Here is a 23,930-nt window from a genome sequence, read left to right on the forward strand (position 1 = left end):
GTTGCTTGTTCTTGGGATCTGGGTGATTCTGGCAAGGCTGCATTGATTGCCCATCGCTAAGGTGCAGGTGTTGGTAGTGGGGGACGTTCTCCTTGAACTGTTGCAGTCTGATGCTGTCAGTTGGGGAAATTCCAGGATTTTAACCCAGTGAATTTGAAGCAATAGCAACATTTATTCAAGTCAGGATGGTGTATGACTTGGAGGGTAACTTGGGAGCGATTGTATCCCATGACATTGCTGTCCTTGTTCTTGGTGGTAAATGACGCAAGACTGGGAGAGGCTGTTCAAGTCTGCCTCTGCACTATACCTGATTCTTAATCTTGATGCTTGGGATCCAAAAGGAAAGTGTTCCATTCCTAAATGCAGACCTCATTTACCTTAATAAGTATAAAATTCACAAAGTACTATAAGAAAGTTTTAAAAAACTACATTTTTAGCAGATCATAGTGCTGTCAGTACTCATTTTATCTGATGGGTTCCTCACAGAATGTTAAGTTTCCATGGAGACAAGCCAAAGCTTTTTTTTTTGCAGGTTATTAGTCTGGGACCTGCTGACGAATGTAATTTATAGAAGAGTTACATGACTTGCATTAATCCAGCACCACCAACCTCCAGTCACTCATTAAAAAATGATGACTTTGTTATAAAAGATCATGAGATTTCAGGGCTGCCGAATGACATTAAACTCCATGTCCCTTCTGAGAGATCATCATATCCCTTCTCTTTTTTTTACTGCTTTTTAGATGGCCTGCCATTTTTCCCAGTACAACTTTTTATAGAACGCAATATTTCTGTGCATATTCATTTTACATAGCAGCATCAGATCACTCCTTCACAAAACGGACCAATGTGAACTACTCTTGTAACAGGTCCAACACAACAACAACAATTTGCACTTATGTACTGCCTTTAACACAGTAAAACAACCTAAGGTGTTTCACAGGAGCATTATGCAACAAAATTTGACACCAAGCCACATAAGAAGATCTTAGGACAGGTGATCAAAAGCTTGGTCAAAGAGGGTAGGTTTTAAGGAACATCTTAATACATGAGAGAGAGGGGCTAAGAGGTTTAGATAAGGAATTCCTGAGCTTTTTTCCCAGGCAGCTAATGGCACAGCTGCCTATGTTGAAGCGATTAAAATTGGGAATACGCATGAGGCTAGAATTGGAGGAACACAAAGATCTCAGAGGGTAGTAGAGCTAGAGGAGGTTACAGAGATAGGGAGGGGGGAAGGCCAGGGAGGAATTTGAAATCCTCTACTATAACACCCTGAACACCCGACCATAATACTCATCAGCTCCATACCATAATAGCCTCCAATACCCTACCTTCTAACCTTTTCCCACAATAGGTCCTCAAATGTGGTGCTAGTGTCTCCCAGCTCAATTCCCACCTCTCCCAAAACTCCACATTTGAATCCCTCTTGTACGGCTTCATTCTTACGAAAAGGACTTAAACACCATAGCCACGTCACAAATGACATTGTCTGTGACTGTGGTGCTTTATCACACTTCATCCTCCTCAATTTTTCCGCAGAATTCATCCTCCTCAACTTTTCCGCAGAATTCAGTATGATTGATGTCTGAAATGCCATCCTCTCCTCTGTTGTCCAACTCCATGGGATTGCTCTTGTATTTTTTTAATTTATTCATTCACAAGATGCGGGCATCTCGGGCAAGGCTGGCATTTATTATCCATTCCTAATTTCCCTTGAGAAGGTGGTGATGAGCTGCCTTCTTGAACTGCTGCAGTCTATGTGGTGAATGTGGTCCGACTATGCTGTTAGGTGGTTCCTTTCCTACCTATCTGACTGCAGACAGTGCATCCCCATTAATAATTTCTTTTCCTTCTTCCACAGCATCAGTTCAGCGATCCCCCAAGAATCTATCCTTGGTTCCTCCTCTTCCTAATCTACTTTCTGCCCTTCCACAACATCATCTGAAGGTATGAAGTCATCTTGCACATGTACACTGCTGATTTTTGACTTCTTGCCTGCCTCTCCACTGTCCAACTGCTTGAGTGACACAAGTCTTTGGGTCACAAATTCCTGTGGCTCAACTTTGGGAAGACTGAAGCCACCTTCCTCAGCCTCCTTGACAAATTTGGTTTCCTTGCCATTGACTTCATACCCTTCCCAGCCACTGTCTCAGTCTGAAGCAGACCTCCTGTAATCTTGGCATCTTCTTTGACCCTAATCGACATCTCATTGTCAAAACTGCCTGCTTTCACCTCCTAAACATTGTCCACCTCCTCCCTTACTTCAGCCCTCCACCACTGAAATCCTTATAGATTCCTTCATCAACTCTAGACTTGACTAGTCTAACATTCCCCTGGCAACCTTCCAACCTCCAGCAATTTTAATTTGTCCAAAATTGTGACACGTACCTGTTCTGCGCTAAATTCCACCCACCCATCTCACTGATCTACATTAGCTCCTGCCTGCTGTCTTTATCTGAACTAGCCTCTTTGTGACTCCAGTCCCACATCAACATGTTTGACTCGGATATGGCCTTGCAAGACACTCAGTTGTCTTTAACTGCTGCTCAGTGGTTCAAGAAGAAAGTCCACCACCATCTTCTCAGGGCAACTAGGAATTGGCCATAAATACTGACTTTGCATTATATAGATAAATGAGTAATTTATCTCATTGTTGTTAGTGGGACTTTGCTATGCAGAAATTGACTATTGTGCTTGCCTAATTAGTAACAGTGACTACACTTCTAAAATAATTCATCAGATGTGAAGATCTTTGGGATGTTCTGAGGACCTGAAAGGAGCTATTATGATAGAATTATTATTACAGCACAGAAGGAGGTCATTCGGTCCATCATGTCCCTGCTGGCTCTGCAAAAGCAACTTGGCTAGTCCCACTCCCCCGCCTTTTTTTCATAACCCTACAAATTTTTTCTCTTCAGATAATTACCCAGTTCTCTTTTGAAGGCCTTGATTGAATCTGTCTCCACCACAGTGAGGCAATAAATTCCAGATCCTAACCACTTACAGCGTAAAAAGTTTTTCCTCATATCACTGCTGCTTCTTTTGCCAACCACCTTAAATTGGTGTCCTCTGGTTCTGGATCCTTCAGCCAATGGGAACAGTTCTCTACTCTGTCCAGACTCTTCATGATTTTGAACACCTCTTATCAAATCTCCTCTTCTCCAAGGAGAACACCCCCAGCTTCTCCAACCTATCCACGTAACTGAAGTTCCTCATCCCTGGAACCATTCTCGTGAATCTTTTCTGCACCCTCTCTTAGCATCTTTCCGAAAGTGTGGTGCCCAGAACTGGACAGAATACTCCAGTTGAGGCCAAACCAGTGTTTTATACAAGCTTATCATAACTTCCTTGTTTTTGCACTCTATGCTCCTATTTATAAAGTCTAGGATTCCATATGCTTTACTAACTTTCTTAACCTGCCCGGCAACCTTCAAAGATTTTGCACATATACCCCCAGGTCCCTCTTTTGAATTGTACCCATCAATTTATATTGCCTCTGTCACTTGTCTGCCCATTCCACCAGCCTGTCTATGTCCTCTTGAAGTTTAACACTATCCTTCTCACAGTTCACAATATTTCCAAGTTTTGTGTCATCCACAAATTTTGAAATTGTGCCCTGTACACCCAAGTCTGTTTGCGATTGTTCAAGCCGTAGTCCCAAATGGCCATTGGTATCTGTCCCCATTAGAGAGACACAGCTGGTAATGTATAGCTTGAGGATCACCACACTGCAAATATGGGACAAGACGAGGAGGCAGGCCTCCAAGAACTACCACAGCGGTAGGGGGATTGAATTCATGCCATTGGTGTCTTTCTACATCACATTCTAGCCATCTAGCCAACTGAGCTAACCAACAACGCCCCACCCACCCCGCTGCCCAGCCCCGCCAGACTCAAGTCTAGGTCACTCGTATATATCAAAGCAGGGGTCCCAACAACGACCCCTGGGGAAACCTTTCTCCAGTCCAAAAAACTGTTCTTTGTTTCCTCCCACTCAGCCAATTTCATATCATGCTGCCATTGTCCCTATTATTCCACAGGCTCTAACTTTGCTGACAAGTCTGTTATGTGGCACTTTATCAAATGCCTTTTGAAGGTCCATGTACACCACATCAACCGCATTACCCTCAACAACCCTCTATGTGACCTCATCAAAAAAGTTATAAATAAAGATTTTTTTCCTTTTGTATTATAAATGCAAGCTCTTTCTTTGGTGACGTGATTTTCCAGTTGATACTGTTGTAGTGTTTAAACATTTGGTCCTCCCAGACCAGCAGAGAGCAGCAGAGAGGAGTTAGGCAGACTGAGAGGAGAGGACACCTCTTTATGAATCGCGCCCTCCTTGGTATCCCGGCTGGCTGGCGGCCGCTGCCCCGCTGCGGGGTGAAAGGTGACAATGGCGGCGGCCTTGGTGGATGAGGAGATTAATAACGATGACTTTTACGCGCTTTTGAACGTCAGGAGGGAGGTGAGCGGATTCCTGTCGGCGCACTCCGGCCACTTCATGGTCATTTTAGCGAGGGATGGGCAGCGGGAGGAGAAGATGGGAATATCTTTCTTCGTTGCTGCTTTGACGTTAATGACCGCGGACTTCTGGCGGCTTTCCGTTAGTGTGCGGCAGGGCCCAGCCAACATCGTGCAATCCACGGTGTAACAGGACAGATACCCCTATATGTATAAGATAGGTCTGTATTTTAATGTAGAATCCTATTTTAGCTATTTGTCCCTGAGTCAGGCTGTTCACCCTATTATAAATAGTCCAGAATTCTAGCGTTTTCACTATTTCCGTTGTCTAACGGTGAACGTGCAAATTTTTTACACTTTGTCCATTTGATTTGTGGAAAAACGTCAATATTACAGTTTTCGTCCTTGCAAAGGTGTGACATAATGGGGCTGGCATCTGTTCAGATATGGGACAATCAGTGTAACTTTGGGCTGATTGTGTTTTACTAGCTGTTGATTCCATCCCTTTCCCTGGCCACTCCGAGGCTGAACTAGACCGTTGGCATCCTTGGTGTCTCGTTTGACCTAGAATAGAGCTTCTGACCCCTATCGACATCATCATCAAGACTAGCTACTTTCACGTCTGCAATATCACCCATCTCTGCCTTTGCCTCAGCCTCTTTTGCATACCTTTGTTACTTCCAGACTCGACTATTCCAACACTCTCCTGGCTGACCAACCAGCTACCACCCTCTGTAAACTTGAGCTCACCCAAAACTCTGCTGCCCATATTCTAACCAAGTCCTTCTCATCCATCTTCCCTATACTTTTTGATCTACATTGGCTCCCAGTCTGGCAATGCCTGGATTTTAAAATTCTCATCCTTGTGTTCAAATTGCTCCTTGGTCTTCCCTCTCCCTATCTCTGTAACCTTCTCCAGCTCTACAACCTCCAAGATCTTTGTACTCTTCCAGTTCTGTACTCTTGTGCTTTCCCAATTTTAATTGCTCCATCATAGTGCTGCCAATGTGTCCCATTTGTTAGCGTTATTAATTTTTTTATTAAAAGGGATAGTAGTGCAGTTGTCTCCATGCCTGAGGAATCTGACCTTTAACCTTTTAGACCTGGTGGAATCAGCTAGTCCCTTCTATCTGTCAGATGCACATATCAAGTGTAAAATTATTCTGTGGAGCTCAGCCCAGTTTCAAACAGGCATGATCCCATAGGCTGTAAATGTAAAGAGACCATTTTTGGCTGTATCCCACTTCAATGAAGCACTGATGTTTCAGTTTTGTTGTTGGTTGTGATTTGTAGCAATGAATTAATGGTATTATATGAGAAGTGCATTGCCAAAGTGCATTGATATCAGTGTTCATACTGAATAAACCTAGTGACAGGCCCAAGAGTTACTGCCTTTTGCCAAGTCCAAAAAGGACTGGGGCAATGATTTTAAAGCTCAGTTTGCTTTGCTGTCCAAAAAAAAAATCAATAGCCTTAATAATGAAAATCTCCATATTACAGGACACAAATAAGTGGAAGAAATGGACTAGTAAGAGACAGACTTGACATCTGTTTTAAAAATTCTTTGGCTCTGCAGTCCAAAAAATTGCACTGTCTGCTCCAAATCTGGACAACTGGCAACCCTGACATCTTGCGTTCCTGTCATTATTTGACTGAATCATTTAGAATGTTTTGACCTCAATCCAGTTTCAAATGGGTGTTAATTCGGTTTGGGGGTGGGTGGCGGTGTAACCTGGCAGGAAAGTTTACAAGGTGCAATGCTTGGGAGAGGGTGGGGATGTGGAACGGAAATGTTATGTTGATACACCTTCTGGCTTAAGGTGCACTAGTTAGACATTGTGAAAACAAAAATTGCCAAACCGCACCATGCTCCAACTACAAGTTCTCAACTGCACCCCTACTGTGTTGAGCGGATCTCTGACGGGAGCCAAGTACATTCCCCACTTGGAGTGGAAGCAAACCAACAGGATAATGACCTGATCGAGTGAGAAGCCTGGATAGCTTGCTGGGAAATGGGATGGAATGAGGAGGTAGAATTAACTGTTTATTTTAAATGGGAATTTAATGAAAAGAATTGCTGTATAATTTTCAGATGAAAGATTGTGGGAAATGGTGAACTTCAAAAAAATTTTTCAGACAGAGTTTAGGCGATGTAAAATACTGAATCTATTCTAGATGGAAAAATTGGTACTGTAACATGCATATAATTCAGTGGCGTCCCTTGCGTTTTGGTGATTTGCCTGCTTCAAATGTGAAAAGTACTCCAGAAAAGAGATACCAGTACTCTGGTTGTGCCTGGAGCAATCACTGAGATGCAAGCAAAATTCAGTGGTTTCAGGTGTCAATTGTTTCTGCTTGCATATGTCCACTCAAACTGAAAAACATCCAGTAGTACGAATAAACAATTTGTGGACTATATCTGGAGAGAGCATTCTGATTTGTATAAAGTGGAGTAAAGTACTCGGGCATACCGGCCTTTTGCTCACAGTGGGAGCAATTTGAGATGAATGAAGGGAATCACACATATTGGCTTAAGAACCAGTACTGATATTGCGTATTGGTACGAATACGTTAAAACCAGTGATGGTGTGTTTGAAATTTCTTTGAATCTCTTTAGGTTTCTATCCTTCATATCTCCTGTGGTGCCTTGTGTGTAATATTACTTTGAATAATCAAATTCTTTGCGGTTGAAATTCATTGCAGTTTTGTTAACAGTAAATGTTTGTTCTTGTTCTTCACTAGAGGACCAGCACTGCATGTGAACCTCGGGTTGAGATTTTTGCACATTTACTCACTGAAGTCTTCTTGTCTGTCGTTTTGAATGCTTTAAATTTTAATTGAAGTCATAGAGTTATAGAGAGATACAGCACTGAAACAGGCCCTTCGGCCCACCGAGTCTGTGCCGACCATCAACCACCCATTTATACTAATCCTATATTAATCCCATATTCCCTATCATTCTCCTACCACCTACCTACACTCGGGGCAACTTACAATGGCCAATTTACCTATCAACCTGCAAGTCTTTGGTGGTGGGAGGAAACCCACGCGGTCACAGGGAGAACTTGCAAACTCCGCACAGGCAGTACCCAGAACCGAACCCAGGTCGCTAGAGCTGTGAGGCTGCGGTGCTAACCACTGTGCCACCCAAAGACGCCCAACATGAATGATCATTTTGAAGATGGAAGAAGGCAGAAAGGCTCCTTCCATCCTATTTTAAGAAAACTGAGGCTTGCAAGTTAACATGGGTCTGCAAGACCAAACCTTTTTGTTTTGCCAAACATGAAGTAGGTCAAGTGTTGGACTGGTTTGATGGGTCACTGAGTGAATCCCAACTTGCTCACTGTGCAGGAAATCTTGTGTACAGTTTTTTATGAACAAACTTTACTTCAAACATCGATCCATATTTCAAACCACAGACTTCTGTCAGCCGCTACCCAGTCATTCTCCTTTGATTGTGAGCCCTGCTACTGGATGATGCTCTTCATGTATTACATGACCATTGGAGCCACATAAAGTTTCGAAACACTGAACCCCTGTTACAGTCTCAGTAATGCTCCCTTCATTTAAAGTGGCTTAACTACAGTGTGTAAAAGCTTATCCACTTGTTCTATACCTCTCCTGATTTGGCCAGTTGATAAGCGCATCGCCTGCTTTGGTACTGAACCATTGGATCAAGCGGATCTCTGGTCTGCGCTGAAGGGTTCATGTGATGGGAGTGCTACAATTAGTCTTGACCCTGCTGAGCTAGCGAGGAGCAGATCAGCCAGAGTTCCTGTTTCTGGTTGTTATCCAGTGACCCCTGCTGGAAAGTGTATATATCTGACGTCAAGTGAGGACAGGCTGGGACTTGGTGCAATGTCTGCTTCAGATCAACAGGCTGATTTGAAGAAATTCTACTTGGCTGAATGTTGGGCTCACGTCCCAGCTGGGCCGCAGGTGGGAGTTGGGGAAAAGGAGAAAGTTGGCGGAAGACGGAGGTGGAAAAAGAAAATTTCATACAACCGCCATCGTACTCTATTGAAATTCCACTGACAATGTGGGATTGACTGATGCAGCTTGTTACTGAGCTTGATGGTGGCAGTACCTTGCAATATATAACCACTTCAGACATAAGTCATCATTCATCAAGTATTGAACACATGACCTTAAGGACTCAGCATGATGGACGATTCAATCTGCTGTCTCAATGAATTCAATATTCACAAGAAATGAAACTGTTCACTTACATCACATAATCGATAGATTATTAAACAATTTGTCAAATGACTAGAGGGAGAAGGTCGTTTGTGAAGTGCCTATTCAGGGATCTTCGCTTCTCATTTAGTTTTATATTAATAACTGTGTGTAATGTGATTGTCTGCATCAAAGGTTCAAGCAATATTTTACCTTTAGCCTTTGATTCCCCTTAATGAAAACTCACGTTTCTTGTACATTTTGACTTTGTGGGATTAACCCCCTCATACACATGATGGGTGCCAAATGATATAGGCCGCTTTCTTTGCTGCGCTGCCAGAAATAATTGACAGATTTTTGACTGCGACATTAACCTTGATGGCTTCTCTTCAAAATCTGCTCTGGTGTGATACATTGGTGCTCTGGCATTCCATGGTGTGGCTCGATAGCACACAGTGAGCTTCTCATCTCGCTCAACCTTCTGGGAAGGGTACGTGAAGAGGCAGTGGCTTTGAAGTGTAAGTAGAGGAGTTGACCTAGATGCAGGCTGCTCTCACGCTCCTTACAATGCTGATTGCTGTGAGTACTGCTTGGCGCCAAGTGGCTGTGAGGGGAAAATCTTGAGAAACAAGGAAATATTTTCTCAAATAATGAACTAAGTGCTAGTCCTTCAACATGTGCAGAGAGGAAAGATGGGTTAATACTTCGTTAGAACTGGAAAATTCTACACAGAAAACAGCAGAACATGACTTCTGTTTTTACAAATGCTGTCTGATCTGTGCACTTCCAGCAATTTCAGTTTCAAATGAATGTTTTTTTTACAAAAAGTTATAATTTAAAATCAGACAATTTTCTGCATTAAACAGCTTACCCAAAATCATTTTTACCAAAAAAAAGCTTTGCAAGAATATTCCTGTCTGTCCTTCAATATAGTTTCCCTGAAGAACTTTTTGTTGAGGGCCACACTCCCAACTAGTGTCTTGCTAAAGGGCTGCTCTTGGGAATGTTGTGAATTGCACTGTGGACAAATAGTCATAGGTCAGTGCCTGTGTCTCTCTACACAGTGAGCTTCTGATTTCATTTGTGCCACTGTGGGGAGTTGTTAGCTGGAGGTCTTGCTGTTCCAGTCAGGGGGAAAGCAAGATTCTGGGTGAATAGTTCAGTTAAGTACTCCTGTTTTAATAGGGCTCTTTCATGTGCTGTTGCTATTCTGGCTTTTTCCCAACTCTTGACTGCCTTTTTGCTGTACGCACAAAATTCCGAAAGCAAACCTATAACGCCTAGGAACAAACATGCTGCCTAATGTATGCAGTGGCTGGGATAGTAATAGTGTCCCTCTTGCCATGGTATGATGCACCATAGATGATGCCCACCACATTCTCCCATCACATTTGAAAAGCGGTAATAACACAGGAGTAGACTCCAGTCGTAGAGTCTTTAGTGTTTACTATTACAAAATCATGAGGGGTCTGAACAGAGTAGATAGAGAGAAACTGTTCCCGTTGGCAGAAGGGTTGAGAACCAAAGGAGACCAATTTAAGGTGAATGGCAAAAGAACCAACGGCGATGAGAGGAAAAACTTATTTATGCAATGAGTGATGAGGATCTGGATTGCTCCACCTGAGAATGTATCTGACTCCGCCACAATCAGGGCTTTCAAAATGGAATTGGATAATTATCTGAAGACAAATGATTTTCAGGGTTTTGCGGGGGGAGTGGAACTAGCAAAGTTGCTGGTATGAACATGATGGGCCGACAGGGCTCCTTCTGTCTGTAACCATTCTGATTCTATAAACAAACTGTTTCAAAGCAGTAGAGCACTGAATCTTCACCCCCTCAATGCAGAGACAGATGGTGAAAACCATAGAACTGTTGTCCAGATGTATTTCTTGAGATAATCTTTCTTTGAAGTGGAGTCAGCCTTTGAAGAATGAATGAATTGTTTTAGTCAGGTTTTAGAATATTTATTATTCTACCACTCAATGTAGATAAAGTTTGAGCACACTCTTGGGGGTTTTTGCTCTTGATACCTGACTATTAGCACAAACTACTTGATACTGACACAAATTTGCATGCACTCACATTTGAAAATTGAGATTGTTAAAGAGACTGGATTAGATTCTGATTACAAGAAATGATGTCACGAGTGGCTGTCTCCCCTCAAAGCTATCTCTAGACAGTTTTGTATCATCTTTCTCCTCACAAAGACAATGTATGTGTTTATACATGTACCCAGGATGGTTTAAAAAAAAACGTACAGGAATGTTTCTTTTTTGAGATATAGTAGAGGCTGGCATCTATCAACGTGCTGCATAAAATCTGGGGTAACCTTGACTGCTAGCCTACTTTTGCTAGAGGACAATGTTGCTATTTACATGTCTTCACACTTATCTTTCAGAACACTGTGAAGGATTTGAAGGCTGATTAACAATCTGACAGGCTGCGATGTGAACACTCCTTCCATGGCTGTAACCATCTTTATACCAGTCGATAGAGTATTAGTCCTATACGGTGGGAGGGTTACATGGGCTCCCACGACCCATATGATGCATGGGGGACAGGAAAGTGTGGGGGGGCACCAACACTACACCTGCCCGGCGCAAGCATCCTGTTGGACATTACCCCAAAATTTGAAGCTAGGGTTCTGGTCTCCACTCACTGTGACTGTCTGGAGTGAGCTTTGAATCCAGGATCTTCTGGCTGTTAGGCGGGAGTGCTGCTACTTAACTAGAGAGCAATAGAGAGAAGGAACAGCAGTGAATCTCGCTGTAGCCAATGTGTCACAGCTGGGCAGCTAGTGAATGGAGCCCAGAGGCACAAAGAGCAATTAGTCAGCTGAAAGTTACAGTTGAAGGCAAGGCAAGTCACATAGTCTGATCTTTATTAAGTGATCAGAGCTTAAGGGTTTTTGAATAAAATCTGAGTGGGTTTTACTTGATGGTCCAGTGAGTGATGATTGTAACAGTTGTTCAGGATATATATTCCCTTATGTTTAAACACCCCACTAACACTTACTGTCATGGCTCACCTGTGAAAAATGGTTGCTGGGTGATGTTGCTGGTGCTCATGGAGCTAATAAAATTCAGCACCTTCAGGAAAAGGGGTAAATTCTAGACATAAATCACATCCCTGGTTTTATGGTTATCATTATGGAGGATTAAGAAAGCACTGTCGAGATAGTTACCGTGACTCTGCTGATACACTCCTCCTAGAGAAAAATTGTGGAAGAACAGGTTGTCTCTCAAGTTTCTGAGTTTCGAACTACTTATTCTACTGACAGGTCCCACTATCCAAGTGTTAAAGGGGAAAAGTTGTTGCAACAGATCACAACAAATAATTTCACAAAATAACTACAGAAAATAACTGTTAGTAACTGTGTCTAGCAACTTTTTTCAGAATCTCTTTGGAGCCTGTCAGTTTCCTTTTTGAGTGTTTTGGTCAAAGTTGTGTTCATAGGTAGCTGGTGGCATGTTTAACCATTGTTAAGCTTCTTTGATGGCTTAGTGGGCTTATCTAGTGAGGATCCGGGCTATCCAAGCCAGCAAGAACCCCGATTCACACCCTGTGCTGAGTTCACTGATCTCCACTGGGGAAACAGTAGGTAAGTTTGGGTTTGGGCGCTCCTAGAGTAGGGTGAAGAAACTTGCCAGGGAATGTCATGCTTGATTGTAAACCTGTGACTCTTAGCTAGAAAGTACTCATCAGGTGAGGACAAGATTGAGCTAGGCTCTGACCTCTTGTTGAAGTGAATGGTAGATCTATGAAAGAGACTCCCTTGCGAGACTGTGGAAACAGCTCGTTTTAATTAATTCAATTAAAAATTAGATTAATTTTTCTTATACTGTGTCCCACAATATTATGTTCTGAGTAATTTGAGACCTTACATGTAGTAAGAGACATGCGTGACTTTGGACTAATGGTTCCCAAAACTCTCCGCCAGTGGAGGGTTTCCTCACCTCAACAAAACGAACAAAGAACAGTACAGCACAGGAACAGGCCATTCAGCCCTCCAAGCCTGCGCCTATCTTGATGCCTGCCTAAACTAAAACCTTCTGCACTTCCGGGGACCGTATCCCTCTATTCCCTTCCTATTCATGTATTTGTCAAGATGCCTCTTAAACGTCATTATCGTACCTGCTTCCACCACCTCCCCCGGCAGCAAGTTCCAGGCACTCACCACCCTCTGTGTAAAGAATTTGCCTCGCACATCCCCTCTAAACTTTGCCCCTCGCACCTTAAACCTATGTTCCCTAGTAACTGACTCTTCCACCCTGGGAAAAAGCTTCTGACTATCCACTCTGTCCATGCTACTCATAACTTTGTAAACCTCTATCATGTCGCCCCTCCACCTCCGTCGTTCCAGTGAAAACAATCCGAGTTTATCCAACCTCTCCTCATAGCTAATGCCCTCCAGGCCAGGCAACATCCTGGTAAACCTCTTCTGTACCCTCTCCAAAGCCTCCACGTCCTTCTGGTAGTGTGGCGACCAGAATTGCACGCAATATTCTAAGTCATGTCTGGGTCTGTTGTAGATTAATTGCTGGGATTAATTTCTGTAATATGTCGACAACATTGTTGTATCATGCAACTATCAGGATGGTAGAAGGCAAATTAGATGGACCGTGGTCTTTTTTTCTTCAGTTCCCATGAATAATCTGCCAAAGCTCTCTGTCTAGGGCTGTACATGAAGAATGGCCACTCAGATGACATTCCAGAGAATGGTCCCTGTGGAGCAGTAGCCCAGCAAAAGTAAGGTAGGAGGGGTAGAGATGAAATTGGCAATAGAAAAGTTGACAGAAGTATGAGAAGATAGCTCCTGACATTGCATTTAATTTCAGGTTTTCAGAGTTTCTAATTATGCCCCTGAGCTTCCCTGTGGAAGTTTTTGTTCAGTCTGCTTTTCAGGGAGGTGAACAGTGTCAAAACAGCTCTCCCCTGTCATCTGCCCTGTCACCAACCTCAGTGATTCTCACAAAGATAACACAGGCAGGACTGAGTGACATATCTTGCAACAGAATGTATCTGGAGAACTAAATTAAACACTTGAATCGGACAACAGCATCTTAACACTACACAAGTTCACTTTGAAACAATCTTTGCTTCAATCTATTTTTTGTGTTTAATGTTGCTAATTGATCTGTTGATCTCAGGCCACACAAGACGAGCTGAAGGCTGCCTATCGCCGGTTGTGTATGCTCTACCACCCAGACAAGCACCGAGACCCTGATCTGAAACAACAGGCAGAGACTCTCTTTAACCTTGTACACCAGGCATATGAAGGCAAGTACCTTGGATGGCAGAAGCAAAATGGGACGCACTGCTTTATTTCCTCTTTCTTCTCAGCCAGCTGCCCCTATCCCCTTCCATTACCCATTTTCTCAGTATCATTGCTCAGTTAATATATAACATTTGGAATAATCCCAAAATATTCACAAGATCTTTTTCCTGGTAGCGCAGGGTATAGTGAACAATGGCAATTGCCCACCTTTACTGCCAAGTGGACAGATCATAGATCATCCCATCTGAAGGCAAAAAGGAAATTAAATGGTTGTCAGCCTCAATTCCTTATTTATATATTGTAGCCTTTTCTCTGTTCCCTCTATTGTGATCAAAATGCACTTTTTTGCCCCCTCTTTTCTCACTCTTTCACTTTTCTCTCTCATTTTTCTTTCTGTCTCTCTTTCTCTGTCACACTGTCTCATACCACAACTTGGGTTACAAACTCTGTGTCAATGTAGAATTACGTAGTCTGTGTCTTGTGCACCATAGCTCTCCTGTTTTTCTAAAGATCAGTTCATTCTGAATCCTTGTTATTTTTCCTATTTTTCTTGACAGTACTTAGTGATCCCCAGAGCAGAGCCATCTATGACATCTATGGTAAAAAGGGCCTGGAAATGGAAGGATGGGAGGTAAGGCAATATTCACTCCCCAAAGGCTGGACCCAGGCTTAGACTGAAGTCAGTAGAATCTTTCTCTACTGGCTTTAAGAGTCTTGCATGAAAGGAGTTGATTGTCCTCGATCTAGTTCCTGATGAGCGTGAGCCCATAGCCCAAACTGTCCCCTAAACCAGCACTAAATTAACAAGCTGGCAGATTTCCTGGTGGGGGAACTGGTAAAAATTGTCACAGTGGTGCACCAGGAGACATTGAAATCTTGCTGGCAGTAGTGTTCGGTATATAAAACACATTGCAAATGCTTAAAGATTGCTTACAAGGTGATTAATCAGATTGAAGCTCATGTACAACTGCTGCCTGAATAACACAAAGTCCAGTAGTTTGGAATAGTTTTCATTTGTACTTTTTCCCTATAAGTCATGGGGACCCTTCCATTTGAGGAACGAGTAGTATGGGAGGAGGTAATAATCCCCTTCAGGTCCTTTCCCATTTTGTAAATTATTGTACCCACTGCTCAGAAGCCATGTTCCCTGATCTCTGTGACTCTTGCTGGTATATTGCCCATCAGCCCATACATAAGGTGTCATTGATCAACTTCATGTCCAATTCTAAGATATGTCAACCTTGTCCGTCCCTTTTTCTCAAGCGTGCCACCTCACATCTACGTCAGACCTCACCTGGTCAAGCTTCCCTCTTTTTCCCAATCTTGTCCCCTGAAGATGTTGGCTCCTTGCATTGGTATAGTTCCATGGATACTGTACTACCTTGCTTCTCGTTTGAGCCTGTGCATTGGGTGTTGGCGTGAATCATTGTCCTTTTCTGATGTCCATATGTGCGCATTTGCCATCAGAGTTAACTGGATTGCACTCTGGAGCAGGACCGCATCTTTTTAAAAATGCATCTGTGGGATGTCGATGATACTAGCAAGGCTTTAGCTATTGCCAACTCAAGATGCTCTGAGGAGGTGGTGGTGGGCCTTCTCCTTCAACTGCTACTGTCCTTGTGGTGATGGTGTTCCCACAAAGGGAGTTCCAAGATATTAACCTGGCAATGATGATGAAGTGGTGATCATGTGCCCAAATCAGGATGGTGATGCTTTTGTCCTTTAATGGGGGTTGCCAGGTAGGGAGATTCTGTCAAAGTTGTCTTGATGAGTTGTGGATTTTTCCTCCCAATTGAGGCCTTGGGCTGTTGGCCTTCCCAACCCAGCTAACTCCAAACAAGAATGCAGAATTTGAGACCTTTCTGGTATGGCTCAGATAATGCTCACTGCTTCAGCCAGCTGAGCCACCAGGGAGTGCGGTTTACCAGTTCCCAGTGGGAGAGGATTAAATTATGCAGGGGTGTTTTTTTGATGTATAGAAAACTACAATTAGGCCGTGTATTGCGCAAGAAACTGAATTCATTGTTTGTGGTTTATGTGTAATGCTGCAGTTTGTGAATTGATGTGTTGCCTTCTTTCCACAGGTAGTGGAAAGGAAGAAAGCCACAGCTGAAATCCGTGAAGAATTTGAGAGGTTGCAACGAGAAAGGGAGGAGAGGCGACTGCAGCAAAGAACAAACCCCAAGGTATACAAGGACCCGCTAGGTCATTTGGAAATAAGGTGTTAAAATAACCCACACCACTCGGAGGAAGGAGGGGAATATCAGCCAGGATTCCTGCTCCTGCTACAAGGCGCAAAAGATCAAGGTCAGGATCGCCTGTGATGGCTACCACAGTGGAATAATGACAGAAGTTCATCGTCTAGGCTTGTTCATGTAGAATGGCCAGCTGGATGCGGTGCAAGAGAGCATTTGTTATTAACTGTGCAGTGGGACCAGAGCAAGAGTTTTGCTGCTCAGGAGAGGACAAGAAAATCAGTCCAGAGGTCGAAAACAGAACTGAGTAGCCCAATTGTTTCAGTTGCAAAACATTAGATTGTAGGTTTTAGAAATGGTTGTATAATTGAAGGGCAATGTAGATTCTCTCCCTTGTTCTGTTTGTATTGTAAAAGCTTGGTATAAGGTTGTATTTTTAGCCCTGTTGTCCTTATCTTTGCATGAATTATAATCCTAATGATTCTGGATGATACTATGGTCACCATTTTATGTCCACAGAAGGCTTTGGCCTGCAGCAGTTCAACTGCTAAAGGGCTAATTTGTGTCCTGTTTTATTTTCAATGTGCTTCTTTCACTTGCACATTCCTCGCACAATTTATTTGCTTTTAATCTCATGGAGTGCACCATATTGTTTCAATTCAATGCAATCAACCATTGCCCGAGTGTTTGTAAAATACTCTCAATGTTTATATTCACCTTCTCCTAGTATTCCTAAGCTGAGAAAAAAAGAAAGCAAAGAAAGGACTTATACAGTATTTATACAATACCTTTCACAACACCAAGACATCCTAAAATGTTTCACAGCCAATTAAATGTAGTCACTGTAACGTCATAGATTTGGTGACTTTCAAATTTCAGACAGGTACAAAGAGATGAAAAATTGATGCTTCAAAATGCACATGTATGTCTGAGTCTATACCTGTAGTATATTAAAAATGTGTCTGTGTGTGAATTCTGTAACTTTTTCCATCATAAATTCCTATGTCTGCACTTAGATAAAGTACCTTTGTAAATTTGTCATACTCAAATTGCACCCTTCAACTAATTTGAATTTCAAATCTTAATAAAACAGTAATAACTTGTTTAATCTTCTTGCAGGGTACGATAAGTGTCGGCGTGGATGCCACTGATCTGTTTGACCGCTATGATGAGGAGTTTGAAGAACCAGGCAGTCGGTTTCCTCAGATCGAAATTAATAAAATGCACATATCGCAGTCTATTGAAGTAGGTGGCAACTAAAGTCCCTCTTGTTGTGGGAGCATTGTTTCAGAACTTCTAACAAAAGTTTGTGGAAGGAAAAATTGTTTTGAAACTCTACTGTAACGTTCTTGAGATGGTTCATTGAATAAACCACACCAGATGTTAATGTAGAGGGCCAAGGCAAACACTGAACACTGCCTGCTGTTGCACTTCTGCCAACCATCTGTACTCCTGAGGGACTATTCGAGATAAGTGACACCACCAGATCCTGGCTGTGGTTTTGGAGTAGCCATGATGTTGATCAAAAAAAAAAAATTGCTGCCGGTATGGTACCGAGCCTTACAGCCAAGGAAGATTCAAGGTTCCAATTCTGATCTATACCAAAAAAGCAATCTTAGTTGGGGCAACGGTAAGGTGCTACAGTTGCCCAGAGGATTGCAGCCACTGAACATTGTATCAGTGGTATCTGTTGAGTTCTTAAGATGTCCTGCATAGGACAATCCAGGTGCTTTCTACTTTGGGCAAACCAGATTTTTTTCTCAGCATTTTGAGACTGTTTCTCAGGGAATCACGGAATATGGGGAGTGAGCTAGCAAGTGGAGTTGAAGTAGATGATCAGCCATGATCATATTGAATAGCGGAGCAGGCTTGAGGGGCCGAATGCTATATTCATCCTATTTCTTATGTCCTTATGTAAAGTAATTTGAAGGTGTAATTGAACTGTCCAATATATGTACAGATAAGACCCTACAGTGGAGTTTGAAGAGATGTACATTCCGTCCTGATGGGCTAGTAAGGAGGGGAAAAATCAGCTGACATTCCTGCTACTGATCACTACCCAATAATGGAAGGAGTATGTGTGTGGAAGTTTTGTTGAGGGTAGTTTTGGGCTAGTAATGCCGTCCACAGTCAAATATCTTGCTCAGTCCCACTGTCCAGGCTGACACACAAAATGAATCCTGGCTTGCATGAGGTACAGGAGGACTGAATTAACTGAGGGACTGCACCCCTCTGTGGGTTGACATCTCAGGACAGTAGGGTAGAAAGGTGAAGTTAAAGATAATTTAATTGTTTTCACCCAGGCTCCGTTAACCACGACAGATACAGCTGTTCTGGCAGGGAGCCTTTCAACACAGAATGGCAATGGCGGTGGTTCGATCAACATTGCAGTGAGGCGGGTAACCTCTGCAAAAGGATGGGGTGAGGTAAGGGCTAAATCTTTACTCCACGCAGTAACACAGTATGTTTCTTGAAATTCCTTTGCAATTATTGTTTAGAATCTCTCTTTTCCCCCACCACCCCCCTCAATTTAGGATGCATTTGCTAAGAAGTGTTGATCTTGAACTTGGATTGTGCTTGAATGTAGAAAAGGTGTATAAAATTGGCAGTTTGTAAATGGTTACACCACAGACCATTCAATTCCTCCAAACAAAATTTTATAGTCGTAATGACTTGGAAAGGGTTTGATCCATTGGAATTTTACACTTGTATGAGGATTGTTTGGAATGCATGTAAATTTATTTGGCATCATCTGTAAAAAATTTTTAAATGTTTTTTGTTGGAATGCTTGAAGTACTGAGAAGCTGTGTTCATGGAAAAATGCAAAATAGGTTGCTTGCATGATACAGAGGGAACTTAACTCATGCTACCGAACTAATTTCACGAGTTAAAATCTTTAGCCTGTTCCCAATTTTTTTTTGACCCTTAATCGACAGATTGGTTGTGCCAATTTCAGAGTTGTGATTCTGCCCCCAGTAAAGTCCGTTAGAACGTACTGCTCCTTTTAACTGATTCCCATGTGCCTCTTTGTATTTTAGTTTAGAGATACAGCACTGAAACAGGCCCTTCGGCCCACCGAGTCTGTGCCGACCATCAACCACCCATTTATACTAATCCTACACTAATTCCATATTCCTACCACATACCCACCTGTCCCTATATTTCCCTACCACTTACCTATACTAGGGGCAATTGCTAATGGCCAATTTAGCTATCAACTTGCAAGTCTTTGGCATGTGGGAGGAAACCGGAGCACCCGGAAGAAACCCACGCAGACACAGGGAGAACTTGCAAACTCCACACAGGCAGTACCCAGAATTGAACCCGGGTCGCTGGAGCTGTGAGGCTGCGGTGCTAACCACTGCGCCGCCCAATTGATTAAGATGGCGTGCTATGTAGTAACAGAAATAGAAAATGCTGGAAAAACTCAGCAGATCAGGCAGCATCTGTGGAAAGATAAACAGAGTTAATGTTTCAGGTCTGTGACCTTTCATCAGAACTGGCAAAAGTTCGATATGTAATGCTTTTGAGCAAGTGAAAGAGGGGTGGTGGTGGGGGAGAGAAACAGAAGGGAAGGCCTGTGATAGGGTAGAGGGTAGGCGAGATTAAATGATAAAAGGTTTCATGGTACAAAGCCAAGGGGAGTGGTAATGGGATAAGTAAAGAAACAAAAGCTATGTCTGGATGAGGTGTGAATGGCAGGATAGCAGCAGTCTGAACACAAAGTCAAGGGATTAAGAAAGAAACGAGAGAGGAAAAAAATGAACCAGCAAAAAAAAACTACGGAAAAGAAAATGGGGGCAGAGGTTATGATCTATGGAAAACACATACGAACTAGGAGCAGGAATAGGCTATTCAGCAACTCGAGCCTGCTCCGTTGAATACAGATGCTGGTGGGCTGGAAGGCAAGGGCAAAGAGAATCCGAACATGATTCTGTGAGGGAGGAGAAGGGGTGAGAGCAGAAGTGTGCGAAATAGATCGGACATGATTGAGGGCCCTGTCAGCCACGGGGGGAGAATCCACGGTTGAGGAGAACGGAAGGTATATTGGAAGCACTAATATGGAAGGTTGCGTCATCCAAACAGGTGCGACGGAGAAACCGGGAGAATGGAATCAAGTCCTTGCAGGAAGTGGGGTGTGAGGAAGTGTAGTACAGGTAGCTGTGGGAGTCAGTGGGTTTGAAGTGAATATTGGTTGATCAACAAAACAGCTCACCTTCCATCCCACCAGCCTCTGTATTCAACAGATCATAATCCTTCGCCATTTCTGCCACCTCCAGCATGATGCCATCACCAAACACATCTTCCCCCTCCCCTCCACTTTCAGCATTTCGAAGGGACCAATCCCTTCGCAACATCCTGGTCCACTCCTCAGTCACCCCCAACACCTCTCCTTTTTCCTGCAACACCTTTACATGCAAGAACCTGCCCTTTTACCTCCTCCCTTCACACCATCCAAGGCCCAAAACATACCTTCCAAGCGAAACAGCTATTTACTTGTACTTCTTTTAATTTATTATACTGTAGTCATTGCTCACAATGTGGTTGGCTCTATATTAGGGAGACTAAATGCAGACTGGGTGACCGCTTTTGCGGAAAACCTCCATTCAGTTCGCAAGCATAACCCCGAGCTTCCTGTCGCTTGTCATTTTAATTCTCCACCTTGCTCCTCTGACCTTTCTGTCCTTGGTCTGCTACAGTGTTCCAATGAAGCTCAATGCAAGCTCGAGGAACAACACTTCAGCTTTTGGCTGGACACTTTACAGCCTACAGGACTCAACACTGAGTTCAATAACTTTAGATCATAACCTCCTGCCCCCATTCTCTTTTCTTGCTTTTTTTTCTCCCCACTTGTTTCTTTGTTAATCCCTTTACTTTGTGTTCGGACAGCTGCTATCCTGCCATTCATAACCCATCCAGACACACCCCTTCTTTAAAAGCACATCCTTTGTTTCTTTACTTATCCCATTATCACTCCCTATGGCTTCGTACCATGAAACTTTTTGTCATTTAATGTCTCCTGCCCTCCACCTATCACAGACCTTCACTTTTGTTATAACCTCCAACACCCCCCCACCACCGCTCCCACTTCACTTGCTCAAAACCTTTTCTAACCATTTCTAACTTTTGCCAATTCTGAAACATTAACTATCTTTTTCTCTTCACAGATGCTGCCTGACCTGCTGAGTTTTTCCAGAATTTTCTGTTTTTGTTTCAGATTTCCAGCATCCACAGTATTTTGCTTTTGTATGAGCGCTGTGTCGTAGTTGTCCAAAAGTACTGGCTGACTAACTATTCTGCACGACTGCTAGTCGTCATTAACGTCTTGGCATAGACCTTCAAGTGGTGAGGCCACATTGTTGCTGGCAGTTGCAGTGCAGGGTCATGCAGCAATGGGTTGTGTTTTAAAGTCGCATGCAATCATGCCCATTAACACACTGAAAATGGCGCTAGTGTTTAATCACTGGGAAAGGATTTTAGACAAACATTTGTGGGTGGAGATTTGAGCTGTCCCACACCCAGCTGATAGCTCTGCAGGTGAAATTTTTGCATTTTTATAGTTCCTCATTACATTTCGCAAGAACTTTTTAAAGCAATGAGTTTCTTTGAAATGAAACTGAACATCACCGCCATTTGTGCAACAGCCGGAATGTACAAATAGCAAATGAGGTGAATGAGCAGTTAATCGGTTTTAAAGGAGAAATATTGTTCAGGACACGGAGAAATCCTTGCTCTTTGCATAGTGTCCTGGGATTTTTAGTGTTCACTTGCATCTACATAACAGGCAGACAGATACTCATTTACTATCTCGTCCATCAGCTGAGCTTGTGTATTCAAGTCCTGAAGTGGAGTTTGAACGCACAACCGCTTACCCGGAGGCGAAAATGCCACTATCTGACACGATGAATGCTCAAAATGAACGTGATAGAACTCCGATATTAAAGCAGTCATATAAATTAGCACAGGGCCATTAAGTCTCAAATACTCACGCTAATTTTGTATTTAATAGTTGGAATTTGGAGCAGGAGACATACAAGGGCCTTTATTTGGGATGAAAATATTTCGAAACCTCACGTCGCAAAGGTAAGTGACATGAGCTTCCAGTATTAAATTCCAAATAGTCATGACTGCGTTGTCACTGGTTTGTGTCTTGTGTTTAGTAGAAATTAAAATGGCCAGCAGTGTATTTATAGCTCTGTCCTTCTGATATTAGTGCGATCCAGATTTCCATGACCCTTTTCACTCCTGAACAGCCTACTTGTAATTATAAATTTATCCCTTCTTGTTTAGGTTCCCCCCACCAGAGGAAAGTTTCTCGATATAGAATCATAGAAGGTTTACAGAACAGAAAGAAGCCACTTGGCCCATTGTGTCTGCGCCGTCCGAAAAACAAGCCAACCAGTCTAAATAGAATCGTAGAAAGTTTATCTACCCTATGAAATCCCTTAATCATTTTTAATATCTCAATCACCCCTCAATCATCTTGAGTCAAGGGCAATAGAAGCCAGGTTTATGCAACATGCTCTCATAATTTATCTCTTTAAGCCCCAGTCTAATTCTGGTGAACCTGCACTGCACCTCCTCCAAGGCCAGTATATCTTTGCTGAGCTTCAGGCAATGCACTTCACAAAATTAAATGGCTACCCATGTGGGAAATACACTGGTGATGGTACAGCATGATTTCAACTGCCTCCTGTTTATGATAGTTACTCCAACGCAATAGTTAGTTGGGAAATTCTTGGGCTTCTGGCTGGGCTCTTGCCAGTTCTGGCAGATGGGCAGAAATCAACAGAAGTCAAGTCTTGAAATGAGTCACACACCAACCTGCTCTCTATCAGGAAATGATGTTCAGTATGGAAAATTTGAAAAATTGTGTGGAAAATAAGAGAGAGGGGATCATGGTTGACAAATTGAACAACAATGTTCTGGCAGTAAGTAAGCAAATCAGATGTTGAGACGTTTTAAAAGGTCACCATTGAGCAGAAATAGTGAGGTAATCCTGCAACTTTATAAATTGTTGCTGTGACCACACTTGGAATATTGTGTACAGTTCTGGTCACCACAATACAAAAAGAATATTTCAACTATTAGAATGATACAGAAGAGAGTAACCAGAATGATGGAGGGGTTGCGTTATGTGGAGCAATTATGTTAATTGGGCATGTTCTCACCAGATTGGAGAAGGTTGAAAGATGATCTGATTGGTGTCTTTAGGCTTTTAAAGGGGCTAGATAATGTAGACGATGACCAGAACGGTGGAACCAGGGGACACAGCCTGCACTCAAAGTTCAGTATATTCAAAACTAATGTAAGGGAACATTATTTCAGTGAATGAGTGGTTGATCTATGGAACAGAATCCATAAGGAGATGACCGAGCAGATGATGTTGATTCATTCAAATGCAAATTATAGATTTCTTTCAGAAAATAATATTTTAGGATACAGTGTGACTAATTTAAGCCATGACATGGTGAGTGTAGCATGCTCTGGAGAAGCAGATGATTTTGGACCTTGTGGTTCCCAAAGCTGTCCACTATGAGAGGTTTTCGTTGCCTCATCTGGGTCTGTTGTAGACTGAGATTGCTTACCCTGATTAGTTAACAAATTCATTATAATTGTATCATGTCATTACTGGGATGGCAGAAGACAAATTAGAGGGATCTTGGTCCTTTTTTTAGCCCAACAATTCCTATATTTCTAAGAGGGGATAGGTGAACGTGTGTCATTGTTATTGGAATGAGACGCCCCAAACCTTTAGGTTCAGATTCAATAGAAACCGAGTTCACGATGACTATACTCCTCCCTCCACAGTCAAC

At 42.7% G+C, this 23,930-nt stretch overlaps 1 protein-coding gene across 2 annotated transcripts in view; it reads left to right on the forward strand.

The window, feature by feature from the left end:
- The first annotated feature begins 4,341 nt into the window (after positions 1-4,341).
- Positions 4,342-23,930, forward strand: part of LOC137352096 (dnaJ homolog subfamily C member 11) — a 40,033-nt gene continuing 20,444 nt past the window's right edge. The window contains exons 1-7 of one of the 2 annotated variants that reach the window (XM_068017188.1): positions 4,342-4,468; positions 13,791-13,920; positions 14,476-14,549; positions 16,003-16,104; positions 17,233-17,358; positions 18,417-18,539; positions 22,124-22,197. In XM_068017188.1, the coding sequence (XP_067873289.1) occupies positions 4,397-4,468; positions 13,791-13,920; positions 14,476-14,549; positions 16,003-16,104; positions 17,233-17,358; positions 18,417-18,539; positions 22,124-22,197 (701 nt within the window). In that variant the 5' untranslated portion in view covers positions 4,342-4,396. Of the gene's footprint in view, positions 4,469-4,513; positions 4,686-13,790; positions 13,921-14,475; positions 14,550-16,002; positions 16,105-17,232; positions 17,359-18,416; positions 18,540-22,123; positions 22,198-23,930 lie in introns of those variants that run through there. The other variant, XM_068017189.1, reaches the window with a different exon arrangement.

This window comes from Heterodontus francisci, chromosome 37 (genome assembly GCF_036365525.1).
Source record: "Heterodontus francisci isolate sHetFra1 chromosome 37, sHetFra1.hap1, whole genome shotgun sequence".
Classification (NCBI taxonomy): domain Eukaryota; kingdom Metazoa; phylum Chordata; class Chondrichthyes; order Heterodontiformes; family Heterodontidae; genus Heterodontus; species Heterodontus francisci.